The sequence below is a fragment of the Ascaphus truei genome, chromosome 1 (genome assembly GCF_040206685.1).
Source record: "Ascaphus truei isolate aAscTru1 chromosome 1, aAscTru1.hap1, whole genome shotgun sequence".
Classification (NCBI taxonomy): Eukaryota; Metazoa; Chordata; class Amphibia; order Anura; family Ascaphidae; genus Ascaphus; species Ascaphus truei.
The window spans coordinates 335962171-335980962 of record NC_134483.1 but is presented as its reverse complement, the minus strand read 5'-3'; the positions used below and the strand labels follow the sequence as shown (position 1 = coordinate 335980962).

The window sequence follows — 18792 nt, the reverse complement described above, 5'->3', positions numbered from 1 at the left end:
TCGGGTGGACCCCGGTGCAAGTAAAATGATGAAGGACTTACCTGTGTGCGGGGTGTGAGGGGCCTTTTGTAGCGACGAAGGGAGTCCACCCAGGTGTAAATTGCAGAAGTTGGGCCTAACGTCCATGTTGGGGCGGCCTGACCTCTCTGCAGCCGGATAAGGCAGGCAGGGACTGGGGGGGGGGAGGCTCAGTGAGCCCCCTACAACTACAGGATCACCGTTCTGGCTGCTGAAATAAGTGCAGGAATAGTGTTCCGGTACGGGGGAGGATGGGTCCCGAAGAGTCACGGCCCTGGTGCAGCTGAACCGGCGGTATTTCCACAACCGCTTCTGATCAATCATAACTTAGCCGTGCAGGTTACATTGTCCTTGGTATCTGTGGTGTTTTGTCATTGTGGGTAACCAGGAAATTTGTTTAAGGAGCTGCAAAATTAACGGCCGCACTTGTCAGATTTATATTTGTTCATTTGTTCTAATATTAACCAAAGAAGTGGGATCTCTGGTTTGGCTCCTCCTCATTGATTGGCTGTCATGACCAGCACCCATTTCCACCTAAGTCTGAGTCCCCGCTGGCGCTCAAAGCATGCGTGGCGGGTGTCCTGCGTCTGCTCGCGCACGGGGGGGGGGAGGGAGGGCGGCATTGCCTAATATTGAGCGAGCGGGAAAGTATAAAATTTGTATTTATCTAAGCGCTGAGCGTGTGTGCACGCGCTTCGCGTGAGCGGGGACTTGCATATATATATATATATATATATATATATAGTCACCTCGCTAAGTGCCGCCAGCTCAGCGCTAGCGGGGACGCAGCCTAAGTCTGACACTGTAAGAGGTGTCAACTTTCCCGGCCATTTGCATGACATTTTTATTCAATATATTTTTTTCTTCTTGTAGCACTGACCGTGTATGCAGCTCTGTACATAGTTTTCCAGGCACAGGTCCCTACCCCATAGAGCTTACAATCTATTTTTAGTTTTTCAAAATCCAGGGGAGCGAAGGATGGATGCCAAAAAAAGAAGAAAAAATATATATAGTGTAATACATTCAAATACAATAAATTTAATAAGATGGGGCTCCCAGATTCCTACTCACATCTTATTAAATGTATTGTATTGAATGTATTACACTATATATATATATTTTTTCTTCTTTTTTTGGCATCCATCCTCCCCTTCCTTGGATTTTGAAAAGCTGTGTATTTCTAGACTCTTGAAACGGTCTAAGTGATGGGATTGAGTGATATCTGGTTTGCCTTTATCTTACTATACACTTTATTACACACTCTTTATTTAATTTCACTGGTATATAGTTTGCATGTTATTGGTGAAGTATTGGGTATATTTATATTTTATAATTGGGAAGTGTCAGAGCGCCGTCTAGTGATTTTTGTTATAATCCATTTTTAGTTCCAGAGGCACAGGGAAATAAAGTGAGTTAGTTATCTAAGATCATAAGTACTGTAGCCGACACCAGGAATGGAACCAGGCTCCCCTGATTTAATCTGTGTCCGTGTTTTCAGTCCGTGCTCATGCAGGAAGCTTTGTTTACTCGAGCAAAAAAATGGAGCAGTGTGTCAAAACAAACGTCTACTTCCGCTTTGTTTCCCTTGATACTGTACATTATCCCGGTGCAAGAGGGCAAAGTATTATAAGCCATGATTATTGCATTTGATTTGAATGGCAGTAACCTCCTTTCTGTTCCCAGAAGTCTAACCGTTCTAAGCAAATGTCTTGAAACTGTTAAAAGGTTTATTGAACAATCTGATGTCCCCCCTGGTGTGTGTCTTCCCTTCCAGAGAATACAGTCGGGAGAGAGTTTAGAAGGTTGTTTTCATGTTGTTAAACTACTTAGCCAGAAGCCTAGGACTTGGCCACATTGTGTGGCGCTTGCAAGACTAAAGTTTGAAAAGTATTTTAACCACAAGGTTAGTATAAATCTAATGTTGTAATGCCAGCTTGTGACTTGTTCTTTAAGATCATTGTTGACTCCTTTAACCCCGTGTTGCTATGCAATAGAGCAGTGTTTCCCAACGCCAGTCCTCGTGGGCCATTAACAGTGCAGGTTTTAAGTATTCCCCCTGCTTGAGCATAGGTTCAGTCAAAATGATTGAGCCACCGTTGCTAAAGTGGATAGCCTTAAAATCTGGGCTGTTAGTGGTACTTGAGGACTGGAGTTGTGATCGCTGTTGAAGTTACCCTGGCCAACAAATATTGAATCTGATATATATATATATATATATATATATATATATATATATATATATATATATATATATATATATATATATATATATATATATATATATATATATATATAAAAAATAGAGAGCAGTTGGCACACTGTAAACAGATTATCCACTGATGCTTATCCCATATATGCACATACACAAAAAGATTTTACCAGATGGAGATCCAGGAAAAACGAGACAGCACACAGTCAGGGAAATCCAAAGCTGTTGTATTCAGGATAAATACATAGGCACTGCATCCAACGTTTCGGTCATCAAAACGTGACCTTCCCTGATTTTGATGACCGAAACGTTGGATGCAGTGCCTATGTATTTATCCTGAATACAACAGCTTTGGATTTCCCTGACTGTGCTGTCTCGTTTTTCCTGGATCTCCATCTGGTAAAATCTTTTTGTGTATATATATATTTTATTATTTTATTTTTTTGAATCTGCTATAAATTTTATGCGGTTTGCAATAATGAGGTGGGATAATATCACATACATACCCAGGGATAGATGCTAGCAGCGCTTCCCCTTTCTATTTAATTATTTTTTCATATAAAAGTTGAAGTAGAATTGTGTTAATAAAATTAGGATTTAAAAAAAATCGCTCCATATTGGTTTATTTCCTCACATCAAATTGTAGGCGAACTTGTATCTCCTCCTATAATAAGACATGGGTAGACCAGAGAGTTCTGATCGTTAAAACCACATGGAAACCGCATCTAAAACCCGCTCCTTCATAGTGCTGTGTTAAGGATCATGCTCCTGTGATTTTATTCGTTGAGTTTCCTCCGTGCTGGAGTCAGAGTCTTTGCATATAATAGTACGGTTGTACAGTACTGCCAGGCAATAAAGGGTTTGGTTAAATCTTGTCCCTAGCCGTGTTGAATTGAATGAAATATGTTGCTGTGTTCATCCTAGGCGCAACAACTACTGCATTCATTCCCTCTGGATACACGATTAAAAGACGGAAGTGAGTAGAATTAATATCTGATATTAGGATTTTCTTCAACTCTCTGAAAATGTTTTATAATGGACTTCTCTCCCCCTCCCCCCCCCCCAGGTTTATTTTGGCAGTCTCCAAAGCGGCTACCTTCTCCAATAGAGTTTGATATAGAGGACCCATTGTAAGTATGTTTTAATACGTGAAGGAATCTTTAAAAGGACACATTGGACTTATAGAAGGCACTCGTAGCCATATGCACACATTTACACAAACCTATAAATATATGGTACATACTAGACACACAGATACATGGGAATAGGCGCACACTAGATACGCACACTTCCTAATATGGATAATGCAATAAATCCGTTGTGTTGTATTGTAAATGTCTTGAGTACTTCTTGGTCTGCACTGCATACAGCTTAATGTAATGTTTGTTATATCCCCAGGCATTTCAGCTTCATAGTTAGTGCGTCCAAACTTTTTGCACAAGTGCATAGTATCCCTTTAACTGAAAAGGTAAGGAATTGAGAGGTGCCAAAAACCTGAAATGCAATAATTATTACTGCTTATCCCAAACTGTGGTGGTGGGGCGATGGTGACACCAGCATGCTAGAGAAGATTATACTGGGGTGATATAGGGACCCCAGCATGCTAGGGAAAATTATACTGGGGTGATATAGTGACACCAGCATGCTAGGGAAGATTATACTGGGGTGATATAGTGACACCAGCATGCTAGGGAAAATTATTCTGGGGTGATATAGGACACCAGCATGCTAGGGGAAATTATACTGGGGTGATATAGTGACACCAGCATGCTAGGGTAGATTATACTGGGGTGATATAGTGACACCAGCATGCTAGGGAAGATTATACTGGGGTGATATAGTGACACCAGCATGCTAGGGAAGATTATACTGGGGTGATATAGTGATACCAGCATGCTAGGGAAGATTATACTGGGAGTGATCTAGTGACACCAGCATGCTAGGGAAGATTATACTGGGGTGATATAGTGACACCAGCATGCTAGAGAAGATTATTCTGGGGTGATATAGTGACACCAGCATGCTAGGGAAGATTATACTGGGGTGATATAGTGACACCAGCATGCTAGGGAAGATTATACTGGGGTGATATAGTGACACCAGCATGCTAGGGAAGATTATACTGGGGTGATATAGTGACACCAGCATGCTAGGGAAGATTATACTGGGGTTGCTTAAGCACAGGGTTTCACACACTTGTCTTTACGAACCATTAGGATAAACAGGTTTTACAAATGCCCAAAACCTTACACCCGCATTTGAATTCACCCTATTTGGATAGATATCTTGCAGTACTTATTCAGGAATATTCTTTTTTTTTTTTTTTTTTTTTTTTTTTTTGGTTCACGATGTCTTTGCTTACTTTTTGTTTCTAAACAGGACTTGTCACAAGAAGTCCTCATGAAAATCGCATCAGCAATGACCATCAAAGGATTTACGCCTTCAAACAAGGTATGTATATTTGTCAGCGATACCTGGCTGTGCTTCCTTCGCTTGTTGTGTTAAACCTGAATCTAATGCTTTCTGTTGACATATCCAAATCTTACTGGTCAGAACCATATTAAATGTATCAATTGCATTAGATCAGATTTTGGTAGCTTTCCCAGTAGCCGATATATACCTCCTGTATACTTTTGACTCCTTCACACATGACCAAAGAAAATATAAAGAATATGCACTTACATGTGGCCCTATTCTATCTGTTTGTCTCCTGTTATAAGACCTACAGTGGCTTCTGAAATGCCCCGTGCCGCCTCCTTGACTATTGTTTTATTAGCTGCCTCATAACTGTCTGCCCTACAGCCTATAAAAACCAACTCTTGTGCTGGGCTCCTCTCGCTGCATTTAAGATCAGTCTGTGTTTCTCCCCTTGCAGGCTTCCAATTAAGTTCTGCATTTAATGATACAATTCCTCTCCTTACTTTCAAGGCACTCCACTACCCCTTCTTCCATATCACCTCTAACCTTTCTCCATGACCCCGTTTGTTTTGTGTGCCCCGTTCAACGCGGTCTCCGATCTGCACCGTGTGTGTTCCTCTGTCGAGCCTTCAACTTTTCTCGCTCCTCCCTACCTCTGGAACTCTCTTCTGGTCACTATCCACTGACCTCCTTCTCTGCCCAGGACACACCTACACGATCCTCTCCAAATGCTCTCACTCCTCTCCTTAGCCATTCTTGGTGAATTTTTACACTTGCACGTACTTGCTTAGGTCTCTCAAGGACCCTCCATGTATATTACATGGGCGGGAACTTGATTCTCCCATTATTCACTTTGTATGTTTGATGCACTTATGAAAGTTTTGCATCATATCTCCTAGATTTCCCTGCAATATGTCTTCTTTACTATCTGTGAGAAGTGTGGTGTACAGCGTTGGTCCTTTATGAAATAAAGATGTCTCTCCCTCTCCCTCTCTTGCTCTCACAGAGTCATTAGTATAGGTGCTAAAATGTTTGGTGCGTAGTCTGTCGTTCTTAAAAGCTTTTTTTCCTTGCAAAAGCAGTTTGCTTCCCCTATTAAATTGCGATTTGGTAAATATCTCCTAACCTCTGGTCCATAACACGTACTAAATCTGCCATTCTATTTATGTGCACTTTTGAGTAGCTTTCTGAAAATCTGCTGTTTATTAAACTCTTCAGTTTCAGAATCGTGTAATGTAGTGAAGTTGCCTAGATCCATCAGTCAGCCCCTGGCTCCGACCCTTGGGAGCTGTCCTAGAACCTAAGGGAGTGGCAGCAGCAGCATGTTCCATCAGCGCAATAGATTTTAAACAAGTATTTATAACTAGTTTGAGTACTTGGCAACCAAAACGTGTACATCTAGAGTCTTTCCCTTTTTTTTTGGTTGTCCTTCAAATTACGTGGCTGTTATTATTAGTCAAAAGAGGTAATGGGAAAGAAAAATTATTCTCAGATAACATTTTTATGAAACAGACCCGAACGAAAATATAAACTGACGCAAATGAGGGAAATTGTTACTGTGGGGATGGGGGGGAGGATGACTTTTTCTAGGGAAGCCGATTGCATGAAGTCTTTTTGTGGGAATGCTCCTTTAAGGAGCTAGGCTAGGTTAGCAATAGAAGTTGGTGTTGCATTCATGTAAAAGTACAGTAATAACATGCCCTTAGGCTGCAGTTGTCAAACATGAGAAGCAGAAGAGCAGAAATTGCAGACTGTAAAACGCCTACATATTTAGTTATGGCACTCGTACATGTATGTGGTTACAGTACAAGAGTTGCAGTAAGCATGGCTTGGTGCTTCAAGAACGGTTTGTAATAAAATATTACAAAATAACGTTATTTAGATAACCTCACCTGGATTTCCATGTCAATATATTAATATGACATTTTATTATTCTGTGGTTCCGGCTTATCTTGGAACACGGTAGACCTGCCTTCTTGCTCTGTGCTGCTGTATGAAACATAACTTGTGAAGGAGGGCTAGCTTTGGGAGATGAAACAAGAAGTGAAGAATCTCAGTGCACTGCAGCCTTGCAGTTGCAAGCCTTGTACTTGCAGTAGCACAAATCTAAGATGTCTTGTATTCTGAGATCAATACGTTTTATACAGTACCTTAATACTCTTGAAATAGTAGTCTGTGCGTTAATGCATACAGTACTTTAAGAAAACAATCCTTTTGAGTATGGAAGCAAAGCTCTTTGATTTAATTGTTGGGCATGTTAATACTCAAAAAAAAAAAGGAAATCTGTTTCAAAACAGGTCACTGATTCTCTAAAAGAAAAAATGTAAATTTTATTTTGTAAACTACACTTGGTTGAACTGCACGCATATATTAAAAAACGAATAGACGATACCGTTCTGTGGCTAACGTAATGCTTTTATCTGTGCGAGCTTTCATGATACACTGATCTCTTCTTTCGGCGGTGTTACAATAGATAAAGATAAAGCAAGAAAGGGTTTTACTTAAAAACAGTGCATCTTGGAATGTATCTGACTGAAGCCTATCCCTCCCCCCTGTGCAGTATGCGATTTATGACTTAAGGCAAACTGGGGGTCGTGAGATTTGTCTGCGGGGGGGCGCGGGGTTTGCAGAGGCCCCGCGCACTTCCCGAAGGCACTTAAATTAAGTGTCGGGGAAGCGGCGAAGGCCTCTGTAAACTGCACGTACCTAGGCTCCGCCGGCTTCTGGAGACGCGTCGCCATGGCAACGTGGCATCAAATGACGCCTCACGGGCATGTGACATCGCGTTGCTATGGCAACGTGACGTCATGACACCGGAGCCGAGGTAAGAGGGGGGGGGGGGCGCGCAGGGAAAAAGATTGCGCTCCCCTGACCTAAGGTGTTAAATGGTCCCTGAATGTTAGTGATGTAAGAGTGTGTGTGTGTAAATTTATAAAGTGCCCACAGTGTATACAGCGCTTTACAAAAGGTGTGTGTGGGAGTGTATACCAATGGTGTTGGTAGTTGTAGAAATATAAGAGGGTGTTGCATTACTATTAATGTGTGTAGATACTATGTGGTCCTTATTGGTATATAGAGATAGAAATACACTGTACATATGTATGTGTAAGAGACAGCTGTGTGTGCATTCATATAGCGCAGTATGTGTAGACATGGCCTTTAGCACTCATGTGAAGAGAGTTCTCTTTTTTCAGGGTAGTGACTTGTGAAGCTGCGGTCTCAGTTTAGGCCACCGCAAAGTGTCCCGAACAGTTGCATAAATTTGTATTCATGCAACCATCTCTCTTTCGGTGTTCTAAGATTACCTTTGAGTATGGCAACCTTCAGATCGTTCATCTTATGGCCAGAGCCAGAGAAATGTTCGCCGACAGGACTGTCTCTTGTTCCGCGTGTGATACTGTGGCGATGCAGGTTCATTCTCTTGTTTAGCCCCTGTCCCGTCTCACCTATGTAGTAGCAGCCCCCTGGGCATTTCATGCACATGATGAGGTACACGACATTGCTGGAAGAACAGGTGAACCTTCCTCTGATTTTGTACTCCAGATTTTTTTTTCCTCCTCTGTGTGTATATGTACAGCTCAACCCCGTTATAGCGCGATCCGCTTATAACACAATTTGAACATGGACCCCGAATAAAAAAAAAAAAAAAATTACATTTTTTTTGCACATTTTTTTTGCACATTTTTTTTGCACACTCCACACTCCACAATCCACACTCCACTACACACACTACCAGCGCTCACTGCACACTGCACAGCCCACTACACTGCACAGCCCACTACACTGCACAGCCCACTACACACACTACCAGCACTCACTGCACACTGCACAGCCCACTACACATACTACCAGCACTCACTGCACACTGCACAGCCCACTACACATACTACCAGCACTCACTGCACACTGCACAGCCCACTAAACACACTACCAGCGCTCATTGCACACTGCACAGCCCACTGCACACACTACCAGCACTCACTGCACACTGCACACACTCACTGCACACTCCACTACACACACTCACTGCACACTGCACAGCCCACTACACTGCACAGCCCACTACACTGCACACTGCACAGCCCACTACACTGCACACTGCACAGCCCACTACACACACTACCAGCACTCATTGCACACTGCACAGCCCACTACACACACTACTAGCTCTCACTGCACACTGCACAGCCCACTACACGCACTCACTGCACACTGCACACACTACCAGCACTCACTGCACACACACACAGCACACACCACACTCTCATAGCACACAGCACACTCTCACAGCACTCAGCACACTCTCACAGCACACAGCACACTCTCACAGCACACTCTCACAGCACACTGCACTCGCAGCACACTGCACTCGCAGCACACTGCACTCGCAGCACACTGCACTCGCAGCACACCGCACTCGCAGCACACCGCACTCGCAGCACACCGCACTCGCAGCACACCGCACTCGCAGCACACCGCACTCGCAGCACACCGCACTCGCAGCACACCCCCTCCCACTCCCCTTCCCTACCTTTGGTGTCGGCTGCTGAGATCTGAGCGGAGCTGGCATCGGGAGGAGGAGGGGGGGTGTGGATGCCGGTAGGGGGGTGAGTGAGGAGCAGGCTGGGACTCGGAGGGCCGCGTGGGCTAGGCCCAAAACTGATTGTGCCGCGTAGGAGTGGTGTGTCAGAGACACACAGACTGAGGGCGGGAGCGGAGGGTCTCTGGATGCCGGGCGACGGGCCGGTAGTGTGGGGGCCTCGGGGGGGGGGGGGGAGGTGGATGCCGGTGGAGGGGGATGGATGATGGATGCCGGTGGTGGGGGGGGAGGTAAGGAGCAGGCTGCGGCTGGACTCGGAGGGCCGCTGTTGGCGGGCCTGGTGGCTGCTGGGGGACGTGTAGGGCTTCCGGCCACCTCCCTCCTCCCGATCGGGCGCGCGGTGGCCATTTTTTATTTTTTAATTAGCGCGACCCCGGTTCTAGCGCGGTCGGATCAGGTGGCCCCCGAGGACTGCGCTATAACGGGGTTGAAATATATATATATATATATATATATATATATATATATATATAGCAAATATTCTTGTATGCTAATTTGCATGTCTTAGGCAGGTCTGCAACCCCACCTTTCACCATTATCACACAGCACTTCCACTGCAGCAAGGGATTCTGGGAAATGACATGCAAATGGGCACACAGTGTCACCTTTTGCTTCAAAACCATTTTTAACATGGTTCCCTATAGGCTTAAGCTTGCTGCATGGTCACAGCTTTAAGCACAGCCAGGGTTAAGATGCATAGCCAGGAAACCCCATAATTTAACTAAGTATGGTAAACCCCATCCTCATTGCTTCATTGCATAGCCAGTTAACCAACCCCACACTGAGGAGACCTATTAAGGTCGAAACAGCTGTCTGTGGGTGGGCTTTCTGGCTATGCATCTTAACCCTGGCTGTGCTTAAAGCTGTGACCATGCCGCAAGCTTAAGCCTATAGGGAACCATGTTAAAAATGGTTTTGAAGCAAAAGGTGACACTGTGTGCCCATTTGCATGTCATTTCCCAGAATCCCTTGCTGCAGTGGAAGTGCTGTGTGTTGGGTGATAATGGTGAAAGGCGGGGTTGCAGACCTGCCTAAGACATGCAAATGAGCATACAAGAATATTTGCTATATGCTTTGCTGTGGAGGTTTTTTGTCACTTTTTTTACTCACCATAACTTAACACATATATATCTTATACTATATTAGTGAAAGCGCTGTATGTTTGCCTGCCTGCCTGGATGTCCGGTGTCCCTAGGGGAAATCTCATTGGTCCCTTGGCCCGCCCGCCCCCGCACACCTCTCATTGGCCTGAGGCGGAGTGACGGGCCAAAGGACACACAGGGACACACACACACACAGGGAACACAGGGACACACACACACACACAGGGAACACAGGGACACACACACACACACAGGGACACACACACAGGGACACACACACACACACAGGGACACACACACACACACACACACAGGGACACACACACACACACACACACACACACACACAGGGACACAGTGACAGACACACACACAGTGACACACACACACAGTGACACACACACACACTGTTACATACATTAGCGGGGCTCACAGTGTTAGCAGCACCCGCGCGCACCTCCTCCTCTCCCCGTGTCTCCCGCGCTTTCACCCCGACCCCCCCCCCCTCCCCCGGCGCCGCTACAGTCAGCGGGACACACACACTATTATTACCCCTTCAGCGCCCCCCCCCCCACCCAGTTTCAGCGGCCGTGCGAGACCCCCCCTCTATATCTCCCACCTCTCCCCCCCCCACACATATACATGCCCCCCCCCTCCCCGGCGCTACAACTCACCCCTCCCCGGCGGGGGAACAGCCAGTGGCCAGGCAGGCTGCCTCGCGGCGCCGAGTGCCCAAGATGGCGGCGCCCGGGACACAGCGGGGGAGCGGCCACAACACGCTGCCTCCCGCCTCAGATCCACGTGGGACCTGCCGGATGGGTGAGTGAGCGGCCTTCACCTCCCCTCCACCCCCCCTTCACCTCCCCTCCACCCCCCCCCCCCTCCCCTCCAGTGTCAGTGTCAGTGTCTCCCCGATACCCCCCCCCCCCCCCCCCCGGCGCCGCTACAGTCAGCGGGGGAGCGAGCGAGCGAGCGCCCGGGACACAGCGGGATAGCGGCCACAACACGCTGCCTCCCGCCTCAGATCCACGTGGGACCTGCCGGACGGGTGAGTGAGCGGCCTTCACCTCCCCTCACCCCCCATCACCTCCCCTCACCCCCTTTCACCTCCCCTCACTCCACTTCTCCCTTCCACCCCCCTTTACCTCCCCCCCTCCACCCCCCCTTCACCTCCCCTCCACCCCCCCCTTCACCTCCCCTCCACCCCCCCCCCCTTCACCTCCCCTCCACCCCCCCCCCTTCACCTCCCCTCCACCCCCCCCCCTTCACCTCCCTTCCACCCCCCCTTCACCTCCCTTCCACCCCCCCCCCTTCACCTCCCTTCCACTCCCCCCCCTTCACCTCCCTTCCACTCCCCCCCCTTCACCTCCCCTCCACCCCCCCCCCTTCACCTCCCCCCTCCTCTAACCCTTCCCCCCCTCCTCTAACCCTTCCCCCCCTCCTCTAACCCTTCCCCCCCTCCTCTAACCCTTCCCCCCCCTCCTCTAACCCTTCCCCCCCCTCCTCTAACCCTTCCCCCCCCCTCCTCTAACCCTTCCCCCCTCCTCCACCCCTTGCCCCCCTCCTCCACCCCCTAATCCCCTTCCCGCCGCCCTTCGCCTTCATGCCCGCCTTACCGCCTCCCCACCCCCGCCTCTGCCTTTCACCCGCCCTTACTCCGGCCGCCTCTGCCTTTCACCCACCGCCTCACAGCCGCTGCACGCACTCAACAGACACCCGCCACACTCGACACATACCTGCCGCCACACACACCTGCTGGCTCCCGCCCCTACGCACCGACATCACTGACCCACCGCCTCACACCCTAGCAGGACCCCCACTCACAGACAGCACTCACAACCCACGCGCCAGCCGCCGCCTCACACCCTTGCAGGACCCCCACTCACAGACAGCACTCACAACCCACGCACCACCCGCCGCCTCACACCCTAGCAGGACCCCCACTCGCACACAGCACTCACAACCCACGCGCCACCCGCCGCCTCACACCCTAGCAGGACCCCCACTCACAGACAGCACTCACAACCCACGCGCCACCCGCCGCCTCACACCCTAGCAGGACACACGACTCAGATTTTTACATCACTTATGCCACCAAAATATACATTGTACTGTGGTGTGGTTACAATAAACCATTTTTATACAACATCGTATTACATTTTCTTCCATCTTTCTTTTCAATATTATTATCCAACCTTTACAACAAACAGTCACCTATTGTTCCACGATTTATAAATAATACTACCTATTACGCATTTACATCCTGGGCAACGCCGGGTCTCTCAGCTAGTATATATATATATATATATATATATATATATATATACATACATACATACACACACACACACACACACACACACACACACACACACACACAGAGGCAGTCCTCGTTTTACAACGCTTCGCTTTACAACGAATGGCTTATCCAACGCTATGCAATGCATACCGATATTCATTTTTACAACGCCAAAATGGCTTATCCAACGCTCTTACGACGCTTTGCAACGTTGTGTATGTGTGTGTGTATATATATACACATTCACATAAACAACGTTGCAAAGCGTCGTAAGAGCGTATATATATATATATATATATATATATATATATATATATATATATATATATATATATAATATGATACTATATAATATTATATTATACTATATAATATATTATTTATGTTATATTATATATATAATACAGTATATACACTATATAATTTATGTGTGTGCTGCATATCTTATTGCCTGCATAAAATATTTGGTGTATTTTAGTGTTAAAAATGCCTTCAGGAACGGAACCTTTCATTTAAACAGTGTTCCTATGGGAAAACGTGTTTCGCTTTACAACGTTTCGCTTTACAACGCCATTTTGAGTAACGCATTGTGTCGGATAACCGAGGACTGCCTGTATCTATATCTCGAAAGATCGCACAAATAAAAGCATTTCGTTAGCCACAGAACGGTATTGTCTATTCATTTTTCAGTGTGTGTATGTACATATGTAAACACAAACACACAGGCTTGTGCCGCAATCTAATAACCCTTACAAATCCCAAATAAGTCAATAACCAAGGAGTCGGGTAAAGATACCCTCTGGTGGTGCTTAGGACTGATATCATATAAAACACACAAAAAGAACAAAGCAAGTCCTATATGAAGCACTTAGATTGACATGAGAAATTTAAATAAACAGATGGACTTCATTAATAATCACAGAAAAAAACAAAAACAAGTTAAAAAAATAAGTTTAAAAAAACCTGGCGTTTCCCTGTGACACCGCATCACCACTGCTCTAGATGCCATGGTAGGGAGCTGGGTGGTGTTAACCGACGCTACACCTGTATACTGAAGATCGTATGACCCTCTGCTTCCTATTGGTCCATGTGACGCGGGAGCTTTAAACATTAAAGCCCAGCTTGCTCAGCCAGAGCAGATACCAGCACCTACTTCGGAGGGAAGTATCTCGAGAAGTAGGGGGTCCCCAGAGCTGAAATGAATGGGGCTATTGGGGTAATGCTCAATTAAAAAAAAAAAACATTTTAATTGGCTTGGATTGCTCTTTTAATCAGTGACTGGATTAAAGCAGTGTAAAGGCCAGAAAACAGAAATGGTGCTTTCTGTTAGACCCTCTTCAGCAAATGTTGCAATGTAATAACCATTGGGGCGGCATATAAAGGGATTAGGTAGGCACTTGAGGTAAATATAGGCACATATGGTATGGTAAGCCTAGTGAGACATCCCACAGTACTCACAATAGTGGCTAATGTTCCTGAAGAGGGTACTTCAAAAGGCAATATGAAGGACTTTGAGATTGAAAGGTACTGGCTTTGTATTTAATACTTAGTGTGTGCCTGCTGTCCCCTCCTCCAGTCCCGGCGTGCAGTCCGTAGGTGTACACCTTGATAAAGTGCTGGGGAGCGCGAAACATGTTGTTGGCACACTTGGTTTTTTTCTATGAGACTTCAATAAACTATGTTTTTTACGGGACCACCGAGTGATCTTTTGCTTGGCTCAGTGCTCCGTTACTACACAGAGTGAATGGATTAAGAAGTCTTTTATATAGATTTGCTGAGCAGTGCTGTTACATAGTAACTTGGTAAATTTGGACCGCAGTCTTTTTTTTTTTGTCCTTTTGACTTACATTTTTAAAATCCAGTTGCACTGCTTCTCCATCACAGATCGTAGAAACAGACGAAACCGTGAAGAAACCCGACCAAATCCCAGTGACCTGTGAGGATGAGAGAATCGCAGTTTTTCAGCTAGAAAAGGTCATTGCAGCTGGCCAGGACTCTAAATGTGAGTTTCCCCATCCTATTGTTTTGGGAAGAAGGTCCCAAAAGCTGACCCGAGCAGCGCCGACCTTTTCAGCCAGGAATGACCCGCTCCACGGCAGCTGTCTCGTTGAAATATTGCCGTTTCCACTTACTGGAAGGAATTTCCGCGAAAAATGCAGTTTGACTAATTGCCCCACAGACTTCCGTGGACTATCACTCCGTTAAATCAACGTATTTGTTTTGCATCACATCTATAAAATAATGTCATATTAGGACTGAAACTTGCTATTCGTGTTTTAAGAAATTGGGCTTCTGGATTATGTAGCTCCTTTAATCTAGTGATGTCAGGAGGCTGATCATTGACATTAAGTGGCAGTCCTAGTGACCTGGTGGTCTTATGACACCAAAGTGCAATCCGGTGACATCACATTTTGATGAGCTTCAAGTCTAAATATCTGTAAAAAAAATAATCACTTTTTTCCAGCCTAAGAAAAATAATTAACATTACTAATCATAACTGAGCAGGGGGGAAAAAATAGGATTTTACACGTACATATATAATTTAATTGAATTCTAATATCAGTCATTTTTTTAAAATCCTTACATAATGCTGTAGTTTATGCATATACAGCTAAACCCCGTTATAACGCGCCTCGCTATACCGCGATTCGGTTATAACGCGGTTTTCCCGTGGCTCCCGTTTAAAAAAAAAAAAAAATGTTTTTTTTTTTTTTTTTTTTTTTTTTTTGCACACTGCACACACTCACTGCACACACACTGCTCATTGCGCACACTGCACACTGCACACACTGCACACTGCACACACTGCTCATTGCTCACACTGCACACACACTGCTCACACTGACACACACTGCACACACACTGCACACTGCTCATTGCTCACACTGCACACACACACTCACACACACTTACACACACTCACAGACACTCACAGACACTCACACACTCACACACTCACACACTCACACACACACACACAGCAGGCTAAAATTGATTCATACAATTCTAGCAGTTCCCATTTACTGAATAGCAAACTCCCATTTATAGTTATTCCTACATCTATAGCACACTCCCTTTCAATAATTTGTTTATACACCTATTGCAGGCATCCAGCAACTTTATTCATTCATACGCCTGTAACAGGCTTTGATTCATTCTCTCTCACACCTGTAAATGGCTCCCAATTAATGTTTACACCTACACTGTATAGCAAACGTCCACGTATTCATCTATAGCAGTTTTTCCTGTATTGATTTATTCTGCCTTTGTAGGGTTACCTTATGCTTTAGTGTCTGTTCAAACAAGAATACTGAACACACAGGCAGAATTGTGATGTGGAAGTGTGTGTGGCAGCCTGTCATATCAGAGAATTGCAGACCAGTTTGTAGTTACAAAGGTCCAGGGCACATGACACTCAGATGTTGCACAGCTATCAGGTAATCTGTAATTGTATTGCTGTACTAATGTACAAAATAACACGAACAGAATATAACAATCAGAGTGCCTCACTGCACTGAAAATTAAGTATTATAGGGAATGTGGTCACAATCTGAAATTGTTTGGCTACCACCTCAAAGTGGGGTTACACAACATGGACAGCCCACACCAGTCATTCAATATGATTGCCACATGGTTTAAATGTCACTCACTACTGTACTTAAGGCAGTTTGTTATTTCCAGCATAAATAGCATCCAACACTTCAGTGGCTTTGAAATCACAACTATTAACTTAAATGCCATTCTCTGGATCAGAAGACATTTGTTAATTGCTGACAATTATAAAAAGCACAACAGGATACTGCATGATGCAATGACAACATGCCACAGTCACAAGACTGCAAGACGCAATGACAATACACAACCATACATGCACATAGCACTGCATGATTTAACAGCAGAACACACGACACAATAACAGACAAAACGACACATGGCACTGCGTACACAATCACTCCACACTGTTTGAGACAAACACACACAGTGGTTGGCATTACCCGCAGAATTGTGGTGCAGGATGGTGGGAGGCATGGTGCGGACTATAGTTCGGCACACAGGGGGTAGGAGATGATCAACAAGGCTCAGCACAGAGTAGCGGTGCAGGAACAGCGTGTCAGATCCCTGCTCTCGCCGGACACATGGCTCATACAGCTGGTGCAGACCGGAACTGCTTCATGTGCGAAATGTCTGACTTACTAATACTGAGCATGCGCAGTTGCTTTAAAAGTGCACGACATAGCCACTGCATCATGGAGGCCCGCGGTGACGGGGAAGCGGGGACCGGAGGGACATCCCCGCTCCCATCTCCTGCCCCGCGGGCTGTCCCGCGGTGACAGGGGGAAGCGGGGACCGGAGGGACATCCCCGCTCCCAACTCCTGTCCCGCGGGATGAATATGCGCTAAAGCGGCGGCCATTTTTTTTTCCGCGACCCCGTTAGTAACGCGGTGGTCTCGGGGTGGACCCCGAGGACCGCGTTATAACGGGGTTTAGCTGTATATATTTTTTTTTTAATAATTTGTATTTAAATGTAGTATTTTACAAATACAAAGAAATAGATATAGCATGGGGTTATGAGTATATGATTTAAATCCGTTTGTGCTTGTTAAATCTTTTTTTTGTTTGTGAATAAAATGTTTTAATTACATTTTATAACCATATATGAAACTTTGACGATTCAGGACACCATGTACGTCAAGCTTGCTAGGAAACTAACATCTTGGCTTGTATGAATACCTATATTTGTCGTGTTTGTCACGGAGAAGGCTTCGAGTCTCTAACTTTCTGTCTCCCTTTTTGTCTTCAATGTTTCGGAACCGGCAGGCGACCTTCAGATGAAGCTGCTATCATTTGAAAAGGACGACGACAGTAACGAGCACATCAACTTCATCACGGCAGCATCTAACCTGCGAGCCAAGATGTACAACATCGAGCCAGCCAACAGACTGAAGACCAAGCGCATTGCAGGGAAAATCATCCCTGCCATAGCCACAGCCACTGCTGCCGTGTCTGGGCTGGTGAGTATCTTGGTGTGCGCGTCTAACAAGGCAAACGCGAAAGAGAGAGAGAGAGAGACATGGGGGCTGCGTATAAAGGTATGGAAAAGTGCACAGCGCCAAACAAAAATCTGTTTGCCTGCATCTGCTCCAAAAGTACACATCTAGTTAATCAAGTTTTTTTTGCGTTTGATACAGATCCTCGGTTAGAGGAGCTTATGGAGCGTATAAGATGGTGAAAAAATGGCGCACTCACTCTCACTAAAATATGTGTGTCTGGTATCTCCTCCTGTAACCACTCCCCCAAAACACAAACTGATGCAAAAGGGGAAAAAGTGGTGAAAATGACCTAGATACATTGAGGGTCGGAGCGAGTAAGTCCCACAGAGGGGGAGGGGAGGGGGGTGTAGGCGCTATCCTAAATGCATACATGACAAATTCTTGCAAAACATATTTGAAGAAAAACACAGATAATCAAAGGACCAGGGAGGGATGCCATAGTCTGTCTTTGTTCATTTAGTTAACTTATTCATAATTATTTTGTTTGTGGACTGTATAACTATACCATTCTGTTAGCGATACTGGTTGCGTTTTTTTACACTCCTACAAACATGTGAGAGATGCCAGCTGTGTCTTATGAAATGCAACAATATAACAACGAAAAAGAATTGTAGAGTGCTGTAAAAATAGTACCCACAGCACTCGTGAAAGAACTGTCATTCACAGAAGTGATGTGCAAAGAGGATCCTCCAACTTTTAATGGTAAACACCAACAAATGGCGAGACCACATTGCATGGTTATGCTAAAAAACCAGTATCCCACATTCCCATACAAAATGAGGGAACCCACCAATGTGGGAAAGCCAAGGCAACACAAGCACGGATGAAATGTCAATGCTAAAGCAATATTAACAAGAGCAGCTAAATATAGCTACTAAGTGAGTGTCCAAAAGTACAGGGGGCTACGTACCAGGCTCGTTTCCACCTGGGAGTGCTACTTCCCTTTTGCATGATCCTCTGGTTTGTCTAAAAATGCTGCACAAGTCCTTTCCCTGAAATGTATGGGGCTGTATAGGCCGCCTGCATCCACTGATCTCTCCTGCTGTTCAACCCGCCCCACACAATCACCCGAGCACAGTGTTCCTATGGAATG

At 45.6% G+C, this 18792-nt stretch overlaps 1 protein-coding gene across 1 annotated transcript in view; it reads left to right on the top strand.

Moving 5' to 3' along the window:
* Window positions 1-18792, top strand: part of UBA6 (ubiquitin like modifier activating enzyme 6) — a 72812-nt gene that overhangs the window by 44272 nt on the left and 9748 nt on the right. The window contains exons 23-29 of the mRNA XM_075607647.1: window positions 1793-1921; window positions 3152-3203; window positions 3294-3357; window positions 3626-3695; window positions 4607-4678; window positions 14532-14649; window positions 17467-17660. Of these exons, the coding sequence (XP_075463762.1) occupies window positions 1793-1921; window positions 3152-3203; window positions 3294-3357; window positions 3626-3695; window positions 4607-4678; window positions 14532-14649; window positions 17467-17660 (699 nt within the window). The remainder of the gene's footprint in view (window positions 1-1792; window positions 1922-3151; window positions 3204-3293; window positions 3358-3625; window positions 3696-4606; window positions 4679-14531; window positions 14650-17466; window positions 17661-18792) is intronic.